This window comes from Corapipo altera, unplaced genomic scaffold (assembly GCF_003945725.1).
Source record: "Corapipo altera isolate COAL_440 unplaced genomic scaffold, ASM394572v1 0, whole genome shotgun sequence".
NCBI lineage: Eukaryota > Metazoa > Chordata > Aves > Passeriformes > Pipridae > Corapipo > Corapipo altera.
Window position 1 is genome coordinate 80632409 of NW_020884872.1, and position 18073 is coordinate 80650481.

An 18073-nucleotide genomic window follows, 5' to 3' on the forward strand; every position below is an offset into this window, starting at 1 on the left:
TGTAGCACGTCTCATGTAATTTAGCCACTGTAAAAGTGTTTGTATTCACTCAGAGAGAACTTACAAGAGGGACTTGAAAGTCAGAAAAAGGGGTCAGCCCTGCAACCTTTGTAGAAAAAAAAATGCAGAGTAACTTTTCTGGTCTTTGCTATGAGGAAGATCAAATTGGAAATTTTGTTTAACACTTAAGCATCCATTGGCTAGATTTTTTTCATCATAGTCAGATGAGTCTGGCAGCAGCACACCACATTGATCTAATACTCCTCTCTAATATTGCAAGAGAATCTTCTTAAAAACTTAGACACAAGTGAAAACAACAGTATTAATTTTGAAGACATACTATTTACTGCAAATTGCAATACAGAGTACTGATTCAACAGTATCTTATACTACTGGACTCATTCTGCAACAATGATTAACAAGGAAAACATTGATTTGGAGTCAAAAAGCCTCTGAGACTGGACAAGTGTCAAACACAACATGGAAGGGTGTTTCCTGAGGGCAGAACTAAAAAACCTATGTCTGCAAACATCTGTAGATATCTGCAGGTACGTTTATATACGGTATTTTCCCATGAATAGGCTGCACTCAGACAATGCACAGCCTTTGAAAAATCATTTATCTGTGTAAACCTAAAGCTCCTGTGGGACTTCTACACTTGTAGATAGATGTAACGGAAATCAAAGGCACAATGGTTAAAGGAAAGAAGGAGGAACGAAAATATTATTGATTAATCTGGAGTCAGGTTCCTCTCCAAAGACCCAGAGGTGTGCAGATCACGCAGCTGCTGAATTGCAGGTTTTTGTTTGGTTTTGCTCCAGGCCAAAGTGTGCAATGTTGGAGGGCAAGAGAGTGCAAAATGAAAGCACGACAGGAGTGAGAGCAGAGGGAAGCTGCTCTTCCGTTGGGGAACTACCTCAGACATGGGTGGCATTAGGATCTGTGCAGATAACTTCAAGGCTGAACTCAAGTCAGTTGGGTTTTTTTGTGATTTGCCTGCTGGCAAATTTGTTGAGTTCCAAGGTCAGCAACTAGACACGACAATTTAATAAAGCCTTTTGCATTGATTTTATTGTATGATGAGTTTTACATGTTGACCTGGTTCTCTTAGTACAGTTTTCAAAGGAGGGATTATGTTCCATCAGTTTCTTTTTGATGTATTGTGGTGGAAACAAAGCAATTTAAGCAACAAGAAAACTACCTTTCTTTTCAGTGCTGCAAATGCAGCAAAAACTTTTTCAGAGATCACAACATTATCTCTAGGCTATGGATGGAATTCAGCTCACCTTAATTGAGCCATCTCAAACTCAGTCCCTAATCCAAACTCTAGACTTCTGTAGTTGATGGAGACAGAATCATATCTCCAGAGGGTGAACTACTGTCTCCTAAAATAAGTGTTTTAAATATAAATGGGATGCATCACTCTCTGAAGGATTTGTTTCTTGTCACTGACTGTAAAAAGTGCCTGTTGATTAAATATGCCATTTAACATTTAATAGTTAAACTTAAGGAATAAATTTCCTATCCTTGCATAAAATTAGAGGAAGACTTTCTCAAATGCTCCATTTCAGTGTTTATCTATTTATGAGAGTTAATAAGGATTATCACTGCTTCACATTTCAGGACAATCAGATAAAAATTGGCTTTGACACTGACTATCCCAACAGTAAAGCAAGGGCAATGCCGGCCTGGATTAGAGAATAGTGGATAGCTGTATCTAAAGACTCAGCAGGGCCATCATGCCAGATCCTAAGATTCATAATTCTGGAACATGTCCAGAGGAGATCCACTGATTGCAGTGGAGTAATATTAGATTAGAACTAATATAAATTGGATTGTGCTTGTGACTTCTGTTCAACATGGACCTCAGCTAATGTTAGACATCTTGTCTGGCACATATCCAAGGGGAAGAACACATTTGCACACTGTGGAGTCCCATGGATTGTGACAGGTATGGTAGACACAAACTTAATAAAATCATCCCTTCCGTGCCTTAGTACCCACAAAAAGGACAAAACTGCAGAGCACCAACAGATTTTTAAACTCAGGTATTCTAGATGTGATGATACAGTAGTACAGTCTAAACTTACCATCTAAGTAGGGAGCACCTTCCGATAGCTTGCTGAAGCTTACACCATGGGCCATAATGCTGTAGCTTCTTCTGGCTTTGTTGGCAAAAGTAACCAGCACTGTATCTCCTACTTCAGCTTTTATAACGGGACCTTAAAAAAGAGAGTGAGGGAAGCTATTAGAAGAACTATTCTCTAACATATTTCCATCAAAAAAAGAGGGGACTGCAAGCATTAAATTCCCCTCTGGATTCAAATGGTTCTGCATTCAAACCTGATATAGTGACAGGAGGGGAAAATATTCACTATACCAAGTATTCCCAGGTGCTTCATGTCCTCTGACCAAGTCTTCTTACTGAATGTTGCATCAGTGTATTCCACATAGCGAACTTTCCAATATTGTCCTCCTATTCTGTCAGTTCCTTGTGTGAAATATGTTGCAGATTCACTGTGGAATTAGCAAATCAGACTGATTAAATAATTGGAGGTTCAGACAGAACCCTTCATTTCAGATAAAGTTATTACTCCAGACACAGGAGACATGACCCCAGAAGTTACTAGTTTGCATACACTTTTCTAGCAGACAAAGAGAGATATTACCAGTTAGAATTAGTTAACAAATGAGCATTCACTGTGTATTAGACTTTAATGTTTAACCCCAATTTACTTAGGGAGACATCTATATCAACTTACCTTAGGGCAAGAACTGTGCACAGTGTGTCTCTAATCCTTGCTGGCTTTTCTGGGAGACACTGTAATGCAGTTTGTCTTCATCAGAAGGGAAAATTCTACCATTATGGTGCCTCTGAAATGCACTGACTGTAGGTGTGAAAGATGCCTGAGTAGTCTTGACAAAGGGTCATTAACTCTGTTGAACTTGGTGTGCCTCACTGGGGTCACTTTCTTCATGGACTTAATGGAGCAAGATAAGTGCTTCCAGAAAGCAACTACAAGCATCACAGTTACGAATCTAACTTCCTGGCAAGGCTGTGTAAATCCATTCTTCCCTGCCCCTTTCAATTAAAATTAATAACAGTGCAGGACCTAGCCCTGGTGAATCACTGGGGAAGTCTCACACAGACTCCTGAAATTAAAGCACAACAGGAGAGGACAAGAAAACTCACCTGCCAGTGGCATTCAAGCCCTGCCCAGTGAATTTATCATAACCGTCAGGTCCATAATTCCAGAGCACTTCTTCGGCAGCAATATAGTATCTTCTCATATGACTGATTGGTGAAGGGTGAGACAGGTTTTTTTGGCAGATCTGAACATCATATAGTGCCTCCATGCCACCTGGGAGGAGAAAGAGTCTGGAGACAGTCCCTGACCAGCTGCAGTGTCAGCAATCTCATGGATAAAAATGCACATTCAAAACTCTCTGGAAGCTACATGGATTGAAAATAACTACCAGAGTAAATTTTTGTTTTAAAAGACTTTGCCTACACTGGGCCAGATGCCAGCGTCCTTCTTTTGCAAGGTGGTGCTTTATACCACAGGTGAAACCCACTGACAAAAGTGGCACTCAGCTTATTCACTCAATTTCTTAATCTGTGTAAGTATGGTAGAATGATTTGGGGCATCAGAATGCCTCCAGAAGTCTGCAAAATGGCGTCATCTCCCCTTGACTTTAATTGAAATAGAGGCTGGGTATTTCCACTGAAGGTGTTTGTTGCTTGCCAGAATCAAATCTGTTTTGCCTGATGCAAATCCCACTGAAACCAATGTACAAGCTCACAGAAGTAAAAATTCTCCCAACTCATCTCTGCTATGATAATTATACATTGCCTGCTGCTGTGAGACCTACTTTATGATATGTGCTTTTGGGGTCTCGTACCACACAAGTATCACAACATCACCATCAAATTCCTTCAGCTGGCATGGTTTTTTTAATATGTAAGTACTTGTCTACAACAAAAAGTGGTGATGAAGGCTCCTCTCATTACTCATAAAAATCTCCTGTTTACGTAGAAAGCGTGGTGACAGTGCTGAGTCTAGCAAGCCTTCCTCATATGAGTTACACAACCAAGTCACTCATACTAACTAAAGATTTGGCCCAACGTGTACAATTTCCACTGGTGACTAAATTCATATTCATGATGTTTATCTGATGAAGCAGTTCCAAAGTTGTTTCAAAGTCACAAAAAAAGTGTCAAACCCTGCTTTCCCTGGAAACATCCCTCAGTTTTCTTTTCCGAACATAATAGAGTCTGGAACTTCTGAAAGGATGAGGGGGATCTATAGCAGCATACCTCGTAAGTGCTCATTAACCTGGCACGTTATCAGCCACCTCCCAGGGCTCCCGGGAGTCATCTCCGCTGTGATGAACGTTGCTGGGAACAGGCCGACGACATCTGCTCTCTGGTCTCTATTAGTGAACGTGTGGCCGTAGAAATAAGCAGCATGGATATCTATCTCGCTTCCCATGCCAAACAAGTGCCAGGACATGGAAGTGTCAGCACACATCTCCAAGCCAGGGAGATTGCCATAAATATAACCGTTAATAGCTAAAAACAAAAGTATGAGACTTAATGAGAGGTGAAAGAAAAGTGCCAAGCACCTTTGATCCCATTTCTAAGAATGATTCTTTCCTAGCCCAGAAAAGAAACTGCCTGAATGTTCACACTGAATAAGGCCCTCACAGGCTCCTCGATGAAGAGTAACAGTTTGAACATACAGCTTATAGCTCTAGATGATCAAATGCCCCGAATTCTCTGTCTGCATCTGTGAAAAACTTCCTAGGTAATACCAAGATGTTACAAAGGCTGAGTCACAATCAAAAAGGCCAGATAATGAAGTTAACTTGTTCTGCAGCTATTTAGCATGGCTGAAATCTATTTGCTCTTATGCTGAGTCATAAATATGCCATTATATGCCAGGCTTAAGCAATTCAGATTTGAAAATTATCATATCAGTCAAATCAGTCTAGTCAGCTTTCTCTTCCTCAGCTTCCACATCTGACAATGTATCAGGACACTCAGAGAATGAGACTCATATTTTGCAAAATATTTTAGCTCCTAGACTCCCCGGAACAACCAAAATATACTGAAATATCTGGAATTAACTTCTTACACCATATGTCCAAATGGCACAAAGCACTACTGGCCAATGGATCTCTGAAGGGCAAGAGTGGTTGTACCAGCCACAAGTCCTTTGAGAACTCTTCCAATACACACATCTCTAAGTGCTCTGCAGCTTTCTTTTCTCTTTTCACAACTGGACAAACAAATGGCTTAAATCTGTTGCCTGAGATAAAATGCTAAACAAATGGCAGAGCTGGGCATGAAAGCCAAATCTCCTTTCTGCAAACCAGTGTGTCATGCTTTATTTAGGGAGAGGTTTTTATCAACACAGTACTTCAACATCCTGACTCATTTCTTGCTGGCACAGATAAAGGAGAAACATTACAGGGGACAGAAAGTCCTACTGAAATGAAGAGCCTGCTAACTGCTGTAGGTCACCATTTGCTCAAGAGTCCTTCTCACCATGCATTCGGTTGCTGGTCTGGAAACCTTCATCCTCTTTGTCCACTGTGTCTGGTTCTAAGCAGAAGGTGTTTATATTCTCATCGAGGTACCAGCTGAAGTTTTCATCTACAATGCTAAACATCAGGGCAAAAGCATTAGCAGCACCAGTCCCTTCTATTGTGGTGTCATCTGCAGTTCCTAAATTGCAAACAAAAAGGAAAGTGATAAAAAAAGCCTTGGAGGGGATTGAATTTAAAAGTGAAGATAACCTTGGAGCACTCAAGGAAATAGAGTGCACTGCCCATGTTCTACAGGGCAGGATGAATCTCCTAATTTTGCTCTTCTAGGACATCTTGACTCCCCTCCAACAGACTTTGAACAGATGAGTGCCTCCAGAAGGCAGTTCATCTTGTCTAACTCAAGCTGATATTTCAGCACCTCTTTGTTTTGACATAAGCACAAGTACCTGTCAATATTTGTTGTCCCATTTCCCCCTCTTTGGCCTGCTGCACCCAACCCTGCCTTTCAGTCAGTGTTAGTTAGCATCTGTGCACAGTGAGCCAGTTTGTGGGCCTGATCTAGCCAGAAAGCAGGGAGGGTTCTTTTTGACTGAGAATTAAGGAGGGGAGAGTGGTAGCCTGCATTTCTGTTGCACTGAAGCGACTGCTGAATCATACCATCAGAAAGGCCATCTAAATGTGGCTCACTCTCCACGGACTAATGAGGAATCCTTGTAAATTATCTAGGACTAGATACTTAAATTTAAAAAGGTTGAAGGCAGGATGAATAGAATCTATTCCAGATAAGTTCAACACAATTATCCAAAGGATCACTTGGCAAACAACCTGAGACTATAGGAGTGGTGATATCAAGGAGTCTATTATTATCCATTGGCAGGTGTAGACTTCATCTAATTGTCCAGTCTATCTCTGAGCCCATGAAAACCTTTGCTTCTCCTGCCTTCTGCAGGAGAGAGCTCAGAGACTTGCTGTCAGTCTTGTGTCCACCACTGCTGCCTGGATGAGTAGAGCAGCAACATTATGTAGATATCCACCTTGATGAATTCAACAGCAAACATGCAGATAACACTGGCCTTTCAGGCTCGGATTGTTTAGAATGTGCTATCTCCTAGCTTCATGTATTGTTGTGTAGTTATCAGCTCAGTTTCACATAGTCAGGCAGTTCTGCAGATTTCAAAGGAAATTTCCAAGAGAATAGAAGTCAGAAACATTTTAATTGTGTGAGTTAAGCTGGAGACAGGGCCTGTCCTTTCCACATTGAAGTCTTTCTCTTCTTCATATGTAAAACCTGCTTCACTTAGATGTTCTGTACATAAAATCTGGACTGATTTTGTACTATGGGAGTTACTGGAAAGAAGGGGCATAGTTATATGTGCCCAGAGACAGAGGTAACAGTGGCTCAGCTGATCAAGGGGAGAGGGCTGGTAGATGATGTCTCCAGCAAAACATTAGCAGGCTATAACGTACACAGGACAGGTTGTTCAGTGCACACCCTCCTATGGTTGTAAGATACAACTTGTGAGCAAAAATAAACATATGATTTGTGTGGGGAAATAATTACAAATACTGGGCTTTCATGTAAACACTGTTGCCAAAGTCATCTGCCCAGCCGTAATTTCATTTCCTGAGCAATGAGTCCTTTGTTCTTCCTGAAATTACCCCAGTTTGGGAACATTTATAGTTGGTCTCAGCCACGACAGGATGGTCACAGAGCATGCTGCAGTCCCTCCACCAGCCGAGGTAAATCTCTCATGAAGCCAAAGGGGAGCAGGAAGGGGGTTGTCCCAGAGCTACAATACCTACCCTGGGATGCTGCTGGAATGGCCCATCTATTCCTTGCCCCTTTTTATGGGCTATGTAGGGATAGACTCTAGACCATCATGATTATACCTGTAAGCAAAAATGACTGTTAAGATGCCAAGCTTGGCAGAGGGGCTTGCTCTATCAGTGTTTCTAGCTCAGTACCTTTTTTACACACCAGCAGAGGCCCAATTAAACCAGATGCAATATCTCTTGGTGTGTCAATGTGAGAATGGTAAATCCAAGTCAAGCAGTTTGAGTCTGCCAAAGTTGGGGAATAATCTTTCCTTACTGGCCATGTGTATGTGTAATTTCCACCAGGAACAACAAAGTCGTCCTCCTTGCTTTTACCACCGGTTCCATCAGGGTAAAGTGCTCCTAATACATAAAAAGAAAAAAGGAAGCTTTTAGCCCCTCCTTAACTGATTTTGTTAAATAAATGTGTAATTTATTCTACTTTAACACTTGTTTATAAAATAATAACAGCACTCAAGCACAGAATCACTGAGACATTGTGAAAAAACTCAATATTCCTGGTAATCTCATCACAAAAATATTGAGAGTTAAAATCCATGTTTTATCAGTAGAAAAAGCTTTAAAAATGCTCTATTTTTTTCTTGTTTCTTTATTTTCATCAGTCATCTGCACATTTTGTCAGCTAACATTATGCATCTTCTCACGGGAAACTGATGAGGGTACTTAATGTAGGCAAATCCACACAATCCTGTAACAAAGATATACATACATAGGTTTGGGATTCTGAAAACCATATCATGCCTGTTATAACCCAAAGAGAGGAAAACATTTAGTTGCAAGAACTCCATGCATTCAAATAGACTAAATATGTAAAAGGAAGGAGGGAAGATGTTTTGGTTACCTACAATTCAAAAAAATAATTCCAGAACAAAGACCCATCTAACCTGTTTCAGTACTGGATTTATCCCAAATGTCGAAAGTTTGTGCTAGAAAGTTTTAAGAGATGAGGCTGTTCCTGGTTTTAGTGATCTCAAGTACTCTGATGTCAATGTCCATAACGAGAAATACTTAAACAGACTTTTAGCCATGATACAAGTTACTCCAGGAGGAAAAGAGAGGAAGAGGCAAACGAGCTTTTACCTTCAGACTCCTTGTCATAGAAGACCCCATGTGGATGCACAGAGTATGGGCGGGAAGCAAAGTTTTTTAGATGAATGATAAAGACATCCTCTTCTTCTGCCTTCAGGACTGGCCCAAGGAATCCCAACCATGCTGCTTTGGGGATCTCTTGGGAGTAAGTGTCATCTGTGAATTGCCTAAAAATAGCCTTTTTGTACACACGTCCTATTCGGTTGGCTCCTCTTGTCGCATACACACTTGCAAACCTAATGTTTGGAAGAGAAAATAATTTAGAGACAATAAACCTCACTTAAGAATTGATCAAATAACTGGTGCTTACAGTGAAGATAAATAGTTCCCTGCACAGGTCACACAGCTGGTGGAATTAGAGCTAAGGAGTAAATCTGAACAGGACTAGCAGGGTCCAAGCCCCTTTCTGTACAATAACAACCATCTACCTGCAGGCCTGATCTTTAGCATAGTTGCTACAAGTCTTCATTGAGGACTGGCCACTCAAGGCCTTCTGTACAGTTTTAGCAGATTCTCCCCCTTTTGAAGGTTTGAAACCTCACCTCTGAAAGCATGACTGTTCAGAAGGAAAAGAAACCCAAATTAAGTTTTTTCAGAAGTCAATAAGAGCAATTCTAATCAGATAGTTTGACTCCCTGGAAGAATAACATTAAATGTGTTTTGCATGAAACGCATAATTTCTACATTCCAGAGTCTGTGTTTATAGCAACTTCAAGTGATGGAGAATCCACCATATGGTCAGTGGTTAACATATTATAGCTTTTAAATACCAGCTTCCTTCGAAGCCTGAACAGTATTTGCAGTCTAATATCATCCAGCTCCACACTCCAACTGGTTTCCATCAAGCCCTCTCTCAGATCAAAGGAGCCACATGCCATCAAGAACTTCTTTTCTATGCAGACACCTGCATAAGTTTTAATTAATTGACTAAATTGCCTCCTACCTTTCTTCTGGACAAACCAAGTACACTGACATTCTTTATGCCACAAATCTTTCCCAAAGCTCTTTTTTGAAAACCAGTATTTCCCTATCTCCTTTGAAGTCTAAACATAAGAACTCACACAATAGGTACATAATGTTCCATCTAGGGCCAGAGGTGTTCCCAGTCAATATTTCTCACACAACTGGGAAATAGTTTTTTCCTTTTAATTATAGCATCATACTCGCAACTCATGTTCATCCCAACTCTGATGATATAAAATCCATTTTTTGCTTCTCTCCAGGTTACAGTTGATAATCCCTAATTATCCCACACAATGAGGGCAGAAATGAAATGCTTTGCTACACAACCAGCAGCGGATTGTATAACCAACTTCACCATAGTTGACTGGTCCATGAGCTTTTTCATTCCCTGAAGATTTTTTGAACTTTCATGGTTCCTAACAAAAAACATAACATAAAAAAAGCTGAACTAAATTTTCCTGAAGTATCACTGGCAGAAATACAGCAATTTTATATTCATTGTGAGTTTTTGAGACTGGTCAGTTCACCTGCTTAACCAATTTTTTTTAGATGCTTTTGTGAAGTGCCAGTAACCTAAGTGGTGGATATTGCATGAGTTGAAAGGTATGATTTGCTGTAAGCTCTTCACCATAAGATACAGTACTCCTGCTACCCAAACCATTCTATGATTCTATGATTTCTAGGACACCATAACTCACAACATCCCCCATGTGGTCATTGCATCTCCGTTGTCATTGTCTAAAACAGGCCCTTGAATTGATTCAGATATAAAAGCCTCCAAAAAGAATATTTTTTCATTTAAAACATGAGTTTTATAACAAACCACAAGCTTCGGCACAAATTGAAACATTGCCAATGATACTGCTGCGGCAGAAACAGTCGGTGGGGATGGCGGGGAAGGGACAGAAGCTTCTCAGTCTGGTTCTTCACAAAAAAACACACGCCAGATAAATACACCCCAAAAGCACAGTTAAGGAATGAGTTGCCAAGAAATCTGGATTTTCAGTGAATTAGCAGGTCTGTGGTAACTGTTTGTGCACATAGCAAGACCTGGCAAGTCACACTGCATTCATCAAGGAGAAGATACCTTCCACTGCCTGGGGGGAAGAGCTACTAAAAGAGTCCTTACCATAGAGCAATAAATAGTGTCAGTAGGAGTTCAGTGTAAATGCACATGCTTCCTTACCTCATGGCAACGTATTCATGTGGCTATGCCTTAACTCGAATTATGAATTGATTTTTTTAACGATTTATAAGAAATTTTCTTTAGAAAAATATCTAATAGATTTTTTGAAAAGTCCCTATTTTCACGAGAGATTTTTTTTCCAATTTCATCAGCCACCAATATTTTAATGAGGTGCTCCAAGGGCAGCATACTTTCCCCATGATGACAGTGTCTTTATGCCCTTGGCTTTCATACCAGACAATTTTGCACACTCTCCCATAACACACCTGGGATACATTGTCTCTCCTGAAGAAGGAGAATCGTACTCCAGAAAAATGCACTGCTTGATGAGGCTTTTTTTGATGCTTGACATGAGCCTAGTTCTTTTAAATGCATAGATCAGGGATTCCAACATCCAGTTAATTACTGAAGTTCAAGAAATCACCCTGAGAAAATCCTCTAGGCTTAAGCGCTGGAGACTTTCTCATATAAAGCCATGCTATAATATCTGGATCTTTGCTTGTCTCCTACTTAAAGTCATCAGGAAAAGAAAACAGTGTTTTGTGGCAGTTTTCTGAAAGGGTCCTATTCAAACAATCCCCTTGTTTGGAGCTGCAGAGCCCACTGTCAGTGCAATAGGTATCAGCTGCAGCACTCACAGTGTAGGTGACGCTCTGTATGCACAGAGACATGTATTTTCAGCACATCCATTTGTTTGCCCTCAGTACCTGAGAACAGGGATCACTGGTGGTTGTTAGTCTCGCTCTAGGTGCCCAGGCAACCCCATTTCATCCAGGAGGATTTTGGGTGCCCACCTCAGCATTGCAAGTAGCTGGTAGCTCTGTGCTTCTTTACAGGTGTAAAGAAACTGTGCTGCACATTAGTGCTTAAAGTCCTTTGCAGAATCAGACAACCACAGAATATTCTGAGTTGGAAGGGACCTGCAAGGATCACTGTAATACCCACATTGGAGCTCGCACCAAAAGGTTTCTTATCTGTAATTCCTCTCTTGTCACAAGAAGACAAACCTTCTCCCTCTCTCGTCATACTTCCCTGCTCACTGCAAACCGTTTCATCCTCACTGTGATTTTGTGATATCACTGCCTGAACCACTTCCATCTTTCTGGTCTTGTGCAGATGTAAGAACTGCTGCCCTAAATTTTAACTATCTCCCTCCAACTCAGTTGTCAGCCTGCACATAATGCTCTGCCAGCTCCACTCCCGATAGCAAAGGGCAATACTCCATCCTCTGGGGCTGTACCCATAAGAGTTTCCTGAATTCCCTCCTTCATCTCTTCTAGTCAGGGCAGTCTTGAGGTTACATACAGAGATAAGCAGACTTGCAAATTAGAGCATAAAAAATCTTGTTCAGATTAAGAAAGCCGTGCAATCCTGCCTTTATTTTTGTGCCTGGTTTCATTTTGCTGCCTGACCACTCTCAGTATTTCCTAACATCCAAGGAAAGTTGGCAATGCAAACGAATGGAACAGTGAGCTATTAATAGGGAATTAACTCTAATTCCTTAAAATAAGTGTTAACATAATTACAGACATCCATGTCCCTGCAATGATGAACAGTAAGTCTCTTCCAAATGAGAGAAGGAGTAAAACAAGAGTGTCACATAGATTCTACTTCAAGACTAGAAATGCAGACAATCTGCTGTGTCCAGTAAGGATCATGATTTAGGACAGGATCATGAGTGAAGTGTAAGTTCTCCACTTATTTCTTTTACCACACAGAAGAAGTGTTTTGGCATGATTTTTACCATATTTATGTTATCTTTGATCTTAAAGTTACAGCCTAACAGATGTTATGTTTTCCAAGAGGTGCTTACACCAGTACTGTGTTATAGTGTGCATGGCCAAGTAAACAGCTCCCTAGTAGCCTGGAGACAGATCCTCTCTGATAGAATTTTGAAGGCTTCTGAGTTTGTTTGCTGCTGTATGCCAAAAAATCAGCATTCAGAATAACTAGTAGATATGGACTCCCAGATTTTTTCCTGTAGTTAACATTGCCAATAGCCACTGTATGGTCCTGGGTGAAACTGTAGGCAAATGAAAACTTCCTTTTTTTTTTATTGTTCCACTAAAGTTCCATAGATTTTACACTGGCAAACATTTAAACAAGCATCTTCATGGGTTTATTCCCTAAAATCTGTTTGTGGTGAAACCTTCCTTACTCTCTATCCTCTTCATATACTCAATGACTGAGTTTATAACAGCTTTTTTACCTCAGAGTTCCAGATTTTTCCTGTGGCTGAAGTAAGCAGGGATAGTGCCCATGGCTCCAGGCTGCCCCTACAATTTTAAGCCCTGGGTCATATAATCTGTTTAGGGTAACCGTCTGCCAAACCATGACTCCCATGCTAAGGCCAATGCAGTGTCTGTTCTTGAGGAATGGCCAGTGGAGGGGGACTGGTGGTGCCAACTCACCTTTGTAGATGGTGCCCTGACCACAAAGCATCAAACAACAAAGTAAGTTGTGTGTCCTCAAAACAGAGAGATACAAAGTCCTCAAAGAATGTTTTAGGCTTTTTCTGACCCACGCGAGGCATGGAAAAGGTCAATCAAATTCATAAAATCTTAGATGAAGCTCTGAGGTGACACTGGCATGGTATTCTCTCCTACAATAAACTTGTACTTCCCCTGAAGTCAATAATAAAACTCATCTCAGGCTTCATTAGAGCCAATATTTCACCTCGAATGCCTTTTTGATGTTGACCCTTCCCACAACGATCATCTCTGCTGTTGCAATTGGGTTATTTGGCCACATAATGACTCAGCCATTAGTTTAGCATCTGTGACGACAGTTTCATCGTCATTTGTCTGGGTGGGATCTCCTCATAGGCAAATTGCTCAAAACATGTTTGATGCTGTGGTAACAAAAAACACCTGTTAGTGTTGGTACGTGCAAGACTTGGCCCAGATAAATGTAGAATTGGTGTTCTAAAGAAAAGGGATGAGCTGTTACATCAGGCAAATCTTACTAACCTCTACTAGCAGCAGAGCAAGATTTAAGTGTCCGTAGCATAAACTAGTATCAAATTAATTTAAAGGGATTATCAACTAAACTTTAATCCTGAAGACTGAGCTACAGTAGGGAGAGAATAACTCATGCATGTCAAGACAGAACACCTAGGTGTATTTTCCTTTTGAAAGGTCATTTCCCATGTGGCCATTAAAGGGAACAGGTAAGATCCAAGCTCACTCTCCTACTGCAGTAATACCCATGCCCTAACTCACAAAGTCTGCAGCACATCCAGCAGCACTGACAGCACCTTGTACCTTGTCTGTCCAGTCCAGCACGGTTTAATGATGCCAACTCTTTCACCAGTTATATCAGGTGGGAAGGGATGCTGAACACCTTCTCAGCTCACCTATGCCCAGTGGCCATAATTAGGATCTGCAACTTCCAAAGGCCCTAGTGCTTCAGAAAATGTAAGTTTAATTTTTGAAGGGAAAACAGAGAATGAAATTTCTTTGTTTCACTCATAACACTCCAAATTATGAGAATTAGTAGAACAGCTTAAGGCCTCAATTAGACAAAACAAAAGGAAGAGGTGAACAGACTCATTATTCTCTTTACATAAAAAGTACTGATGTGCAGCAAGATACTTGTGATACTTGTTCTGTGCAAGCAGTAGACTGCCCCTTGAGCACTGCAGTAAGACAAGGCATAATAAAAATTATCATCCAAGTAGAATAGTTATGCTAACACAGGGCTGGGATTGTGCTAATCGGTTCTGGGGAGAGGTAGCCTTTTCAGCTCACACCTATGGAGGTTCTGATGCAGCACTAGGATGCCTGGCTCCAGAGGTAGCTCACTCAGCACTAGCACAGCAGGAACTGAGTGGCATAGCTGTGTTTGGTGCCAGAATCAGCTCACTTGATTTCCAGCCCCATGCCTCAGCTACTGAAGCCTCCTTTATTCTCTTTATTTCTAAAAACTGAAGGCTGAGGAAGGTATTATTGACTTTGGCATAACAACATTGAAAATCATCTCGTAAATGTCGCTATCTGATCCAGGTAACGTAACACTTTCCACTGCAGACTTGCTAATTCAGGATTTTCATTAAGTACTGAAGAATAAGTGGTTTTGATTATATCTCTGTGGGCTAGCTAGGGAATCAAAGGGTGCATTCCTTCATGTGTATGCACCAATTCTTTTAAAGATAATCAGTTTGTCTGCAACCTCTTTATCTTCACTTGCCTCACAATAAAACTGGGATAGTGCCCCATCAGATGGGTGCTATGAGGATGCATCACAAGGTGAGAAGTGCTGGGCTCAGCGAGCACAGCGTTGCTGCTTGCAGAACACAACTGGCTTAAAATGTATCCCTGTCAGTACCTGGGAAATAATCTTTAAACTTTGCTTATAGAACTACATTTTTTATAACATCCATAGGAACCAATTAATTAGCTGAAAAGTAGCCCATTAGTATACTGCTTTAAATTTACATTAGAGGTTATCCTAAAGAACTGAATAGTCAAATAGTTATTACTGGTTCAGTATTTAACCCACATGCTTATACAGACACACTATTATTCCAGAATAAAGCACTTGATTCTGGCTCAAGTCAATACAATTTGAAAATGGAACAAAATAATAACAAGAATCACTTAATTATTCTGCATGAAGGGAGTTCATGGCAAACAGCTCCTCAGCCTTGAATGTGTAGTCCACATTAAAATCCTCAGTGGATAAATCCTTTGGAATTAGCATTCTGTAATTATTACATTACAATGATGACTGAAGACACAAGCTATCTTCCCTTCCTGTCTTGCCATTTTGTGAAAGGCATTGCATTTGTGTCACAGACTTAAAAGTAAATGTGCTACTTGATGATCAGGGAATACAAAGTGCAGACAACCTCAGAAATACAATTTACAGAACAAGTTCCAATCTGTCTAGTGTACTGGAGTGCATTTACTATTATATAATGAGAGGTCTTCTGGTTTAGTGAGTGGAGAAAGTTACCCTCTGCTTTAAAGAGTAGGAAAGTGAGAAATTCAAGAATTTAACACAAATGAGGAATAACCTTGCCAGAAAAGCTTGTTTTCATGGGCTTGGAACAAACTATTCTCCTGAATTCTCCCTATAAAGGTTAACACTTACTAACTTTGACCTTTATTTATTAAAAGTATAATCATAAACTTGTGTTGAAAAATAAAACTCTTTATTGCCTCCTGCTTGTGGCAAAATAATTTTTTTTACGAAATACAGCTGAGAGTGATTCAAAAATTATTGGTCAGTAGAGAAAAGTCCAGCATTGCTTGAGATTTCCTGAAAAGTCAGAAAGGACATTTCCATTTCTAACTCCTGGGGTGCACCATCCAGCTCCCAGTGTGCTTCCAGATCTGGTATGGGAACCAGGAACTCCTCACTCACTTACAGCTCCCACCTCAATCCCAAGTCTAGATTCAGAGGAAGGACCTCCAAACTATATCTATCATGTCAAAGATATCAGTGAAATATTACAAATATTCCCACACATGCTTGAAACCCATGCTGAAACCCATGCTGTACAAGGTAATTGTTTTAAACTAAAAGAGAGTCAATTTAGATTAGATATAAGGAAAAAGTTTTTCTCAATGGGGGTGGTAAAACACCAGCACACACGGCCCACAGAGGTGGTGGATGCCCTATCCCTGGAAACATTTAAGGTCAGGTTGGAAATGGCTCTGAGCAATCTGATCTAGTTGAAGGTATCTCTGATCATGGCAGGGGACGTGGACTAAATGACCTTTAAAGGTCCCTTCCACCCCAAATTATTCTTTAGAGAGGCACCAAGGATCAGTTCTACCTCCATCTAATGTCCAGGTGTGGGAGGAACACACAGCCAACCCCAGAAGTACAGATGTAAGAACAGACACCTGTTTTCCACTGGCCAAGGCACAGTTCATCACAGTGCTTACCTAGGCTCTCCATTTTCAGTTCTTGTGATCACCAGGAATTCTGTCTGACCATTCACTGTTGTATATATAAGCATTTATCAAATAGATTTTCTAAAAGGAGGTCCCCAAAGCTGTGTACATTTCAGGGATATAGGGACTTGTATCTCATTCATAGGTACTATACACTTTTCAAAATATCATACCAAGTTCCCCAAATTTTATCATCTCACAGGGAGAAAACTTAGAATCTTTTGGCAGTTAAACAGACTTTTGTGTCTTATTGGAAGATGCTGTGTTTGATTATAGCAAAGTTGGGGTTTGCTTTTGGATATCCCAGAAATACCTGCCTCTTCATGAAAGACACACAGAGGATTTTAAGCCCACTACTTGATGCTTTCTTGAAAAATATCAGTTCCTTAACATCTCCTTCAAATGCACATTTACTATCATCTTGCTTAATCAACTGTGATGGAAGAGAAGTCTATCAAAGTCTACTCTTGCCTCAAAGCTGAAATCCCAACTATGACAATGTCATTAGAATAAAACCAAGAAAAAAAGCCATCTTACAACATTTCCAGCAATATTAACCATGTTAACCAATTTTGTTTAAAGGTGTTGCTACACCTTCAGCTTATCAAAGCCTCCAGTCACTTACTTGTCCTCTAAGAGGCTTTGTCCAGTGATCAGATTTTTCCCAGATGGTGCATAGTCCCAGTTCTCTTCCACAATTCCCAAGTAGTATGTTCTGGTCTTTGCTTCTACCACTGCAAGCAGCCAGAGGAACCCCAGGGTGCAGAGGCAGCCACCACGCTGCTCAGGAGACATTTGTGGTGGTGACTGCGAGGTTGGCAGCGGGCAGGCAGCAGCAGGATGCACCACAGGTATCTTACCCCTCCCTCCCTCCCAGCTCTCAACAAGTTATAAGTAAGGAAGGGACAGAGCAAAGCTCCTCCTTTTCAGCAGGTTAGGACTCGGATAGGTAGAGAGCTCGGCTATGCAGAGCAGGGCTAGGCAGGAGCTTGCTGTCATGGCAGGACCTTTGCCAACGCTTTGGTGAGTACATAAATTGCTCACTTACCTGCCCAAGCTAGAGCCAGTCGCTGGTTTTTAGAAGTTTAGATGCTCTTTTGTCCTCTTTTCTAGACTAGATGATATAGCATATTGAGGCAGATCATGGTTTTGACACCCCTGTAAAAATCCTTTTTTAAAAAATTTTATTTTAACTTCTTTATCATGTCTGATATTTCTAAAGCTAGCATCTTGCCACCTTCATTGTTTGGGGTTTTTTTCAATGGCATAACACTAAGCTGTAATCCGTCATTATTGGAGAGAGAAAAAGCATTGGCCAGTACCTCTCCAATTTCTAGGGTTTTCTGATCCATTTATTAAGATTGCAAGTGATCTGAATATATTCCATTTAGGCCAAAATGAGGCCTCTTTTTACAAACATTCCTGGAAATTAGAGCTCTTATAAAGTCTTTTCATTGGACACCTAAGAATTGAGGCACACAAAGATCACCCCTTTATTAACCTTGGTAATTAACATGCACATATAGTCGTCTAGAAAATCAGT

At 40.6% G+C, this 18073-nt stretch overlaps 1 protein-coding gene across 1 annotated transcript in view; it reads right to left on the reverse strand.

The window, feature by feature from the left end:
- The window catches only part of HEPHL1 (hephaestin like 1), a 33189-nt gene extending 15864 nt beyond the window's left edge, over nucleotides 1-17325 (reverse strand). Inside the window, exons 1-8 of the mRNA XM_027637111.1 lie at nucleotides 17156-17325; nucleotides 8470-8714; nucleotides 7519-7731; nucleotides 5552-5731; nucleotides 4319-4573; nucleotides 3194-3362; nucleotides 2381-2517; nucleotides 2091-2222 (exon numbers count right to left, since the gene is read on the reverse strand). Coding sequence (XP_027492912.1) covers nucleotides 2091-2222; nucleotides 2381-2517; nucleotides 3194-3362; nucleotides 4319-4573; nucleotides 5552-5731; nucleotides 7519-7731; nucleotides 8470-8714; nucleotides 17156-17325 — 1501 coding nt within the window. The remainder of the gene's footprint in view (nucleotides 1-2090; nucleotides 2223-2380; nucleotides 2518-3193; nucleotides 3363-4318; nucleotides 4574-5551; nucleotides 5732-7518; nucleotides 7732-8469; nucleotides 8715-17155) is intronic.
- Between the last annotated feature and the right edge of the window lie 748 nt (nucleotides 17326-18073).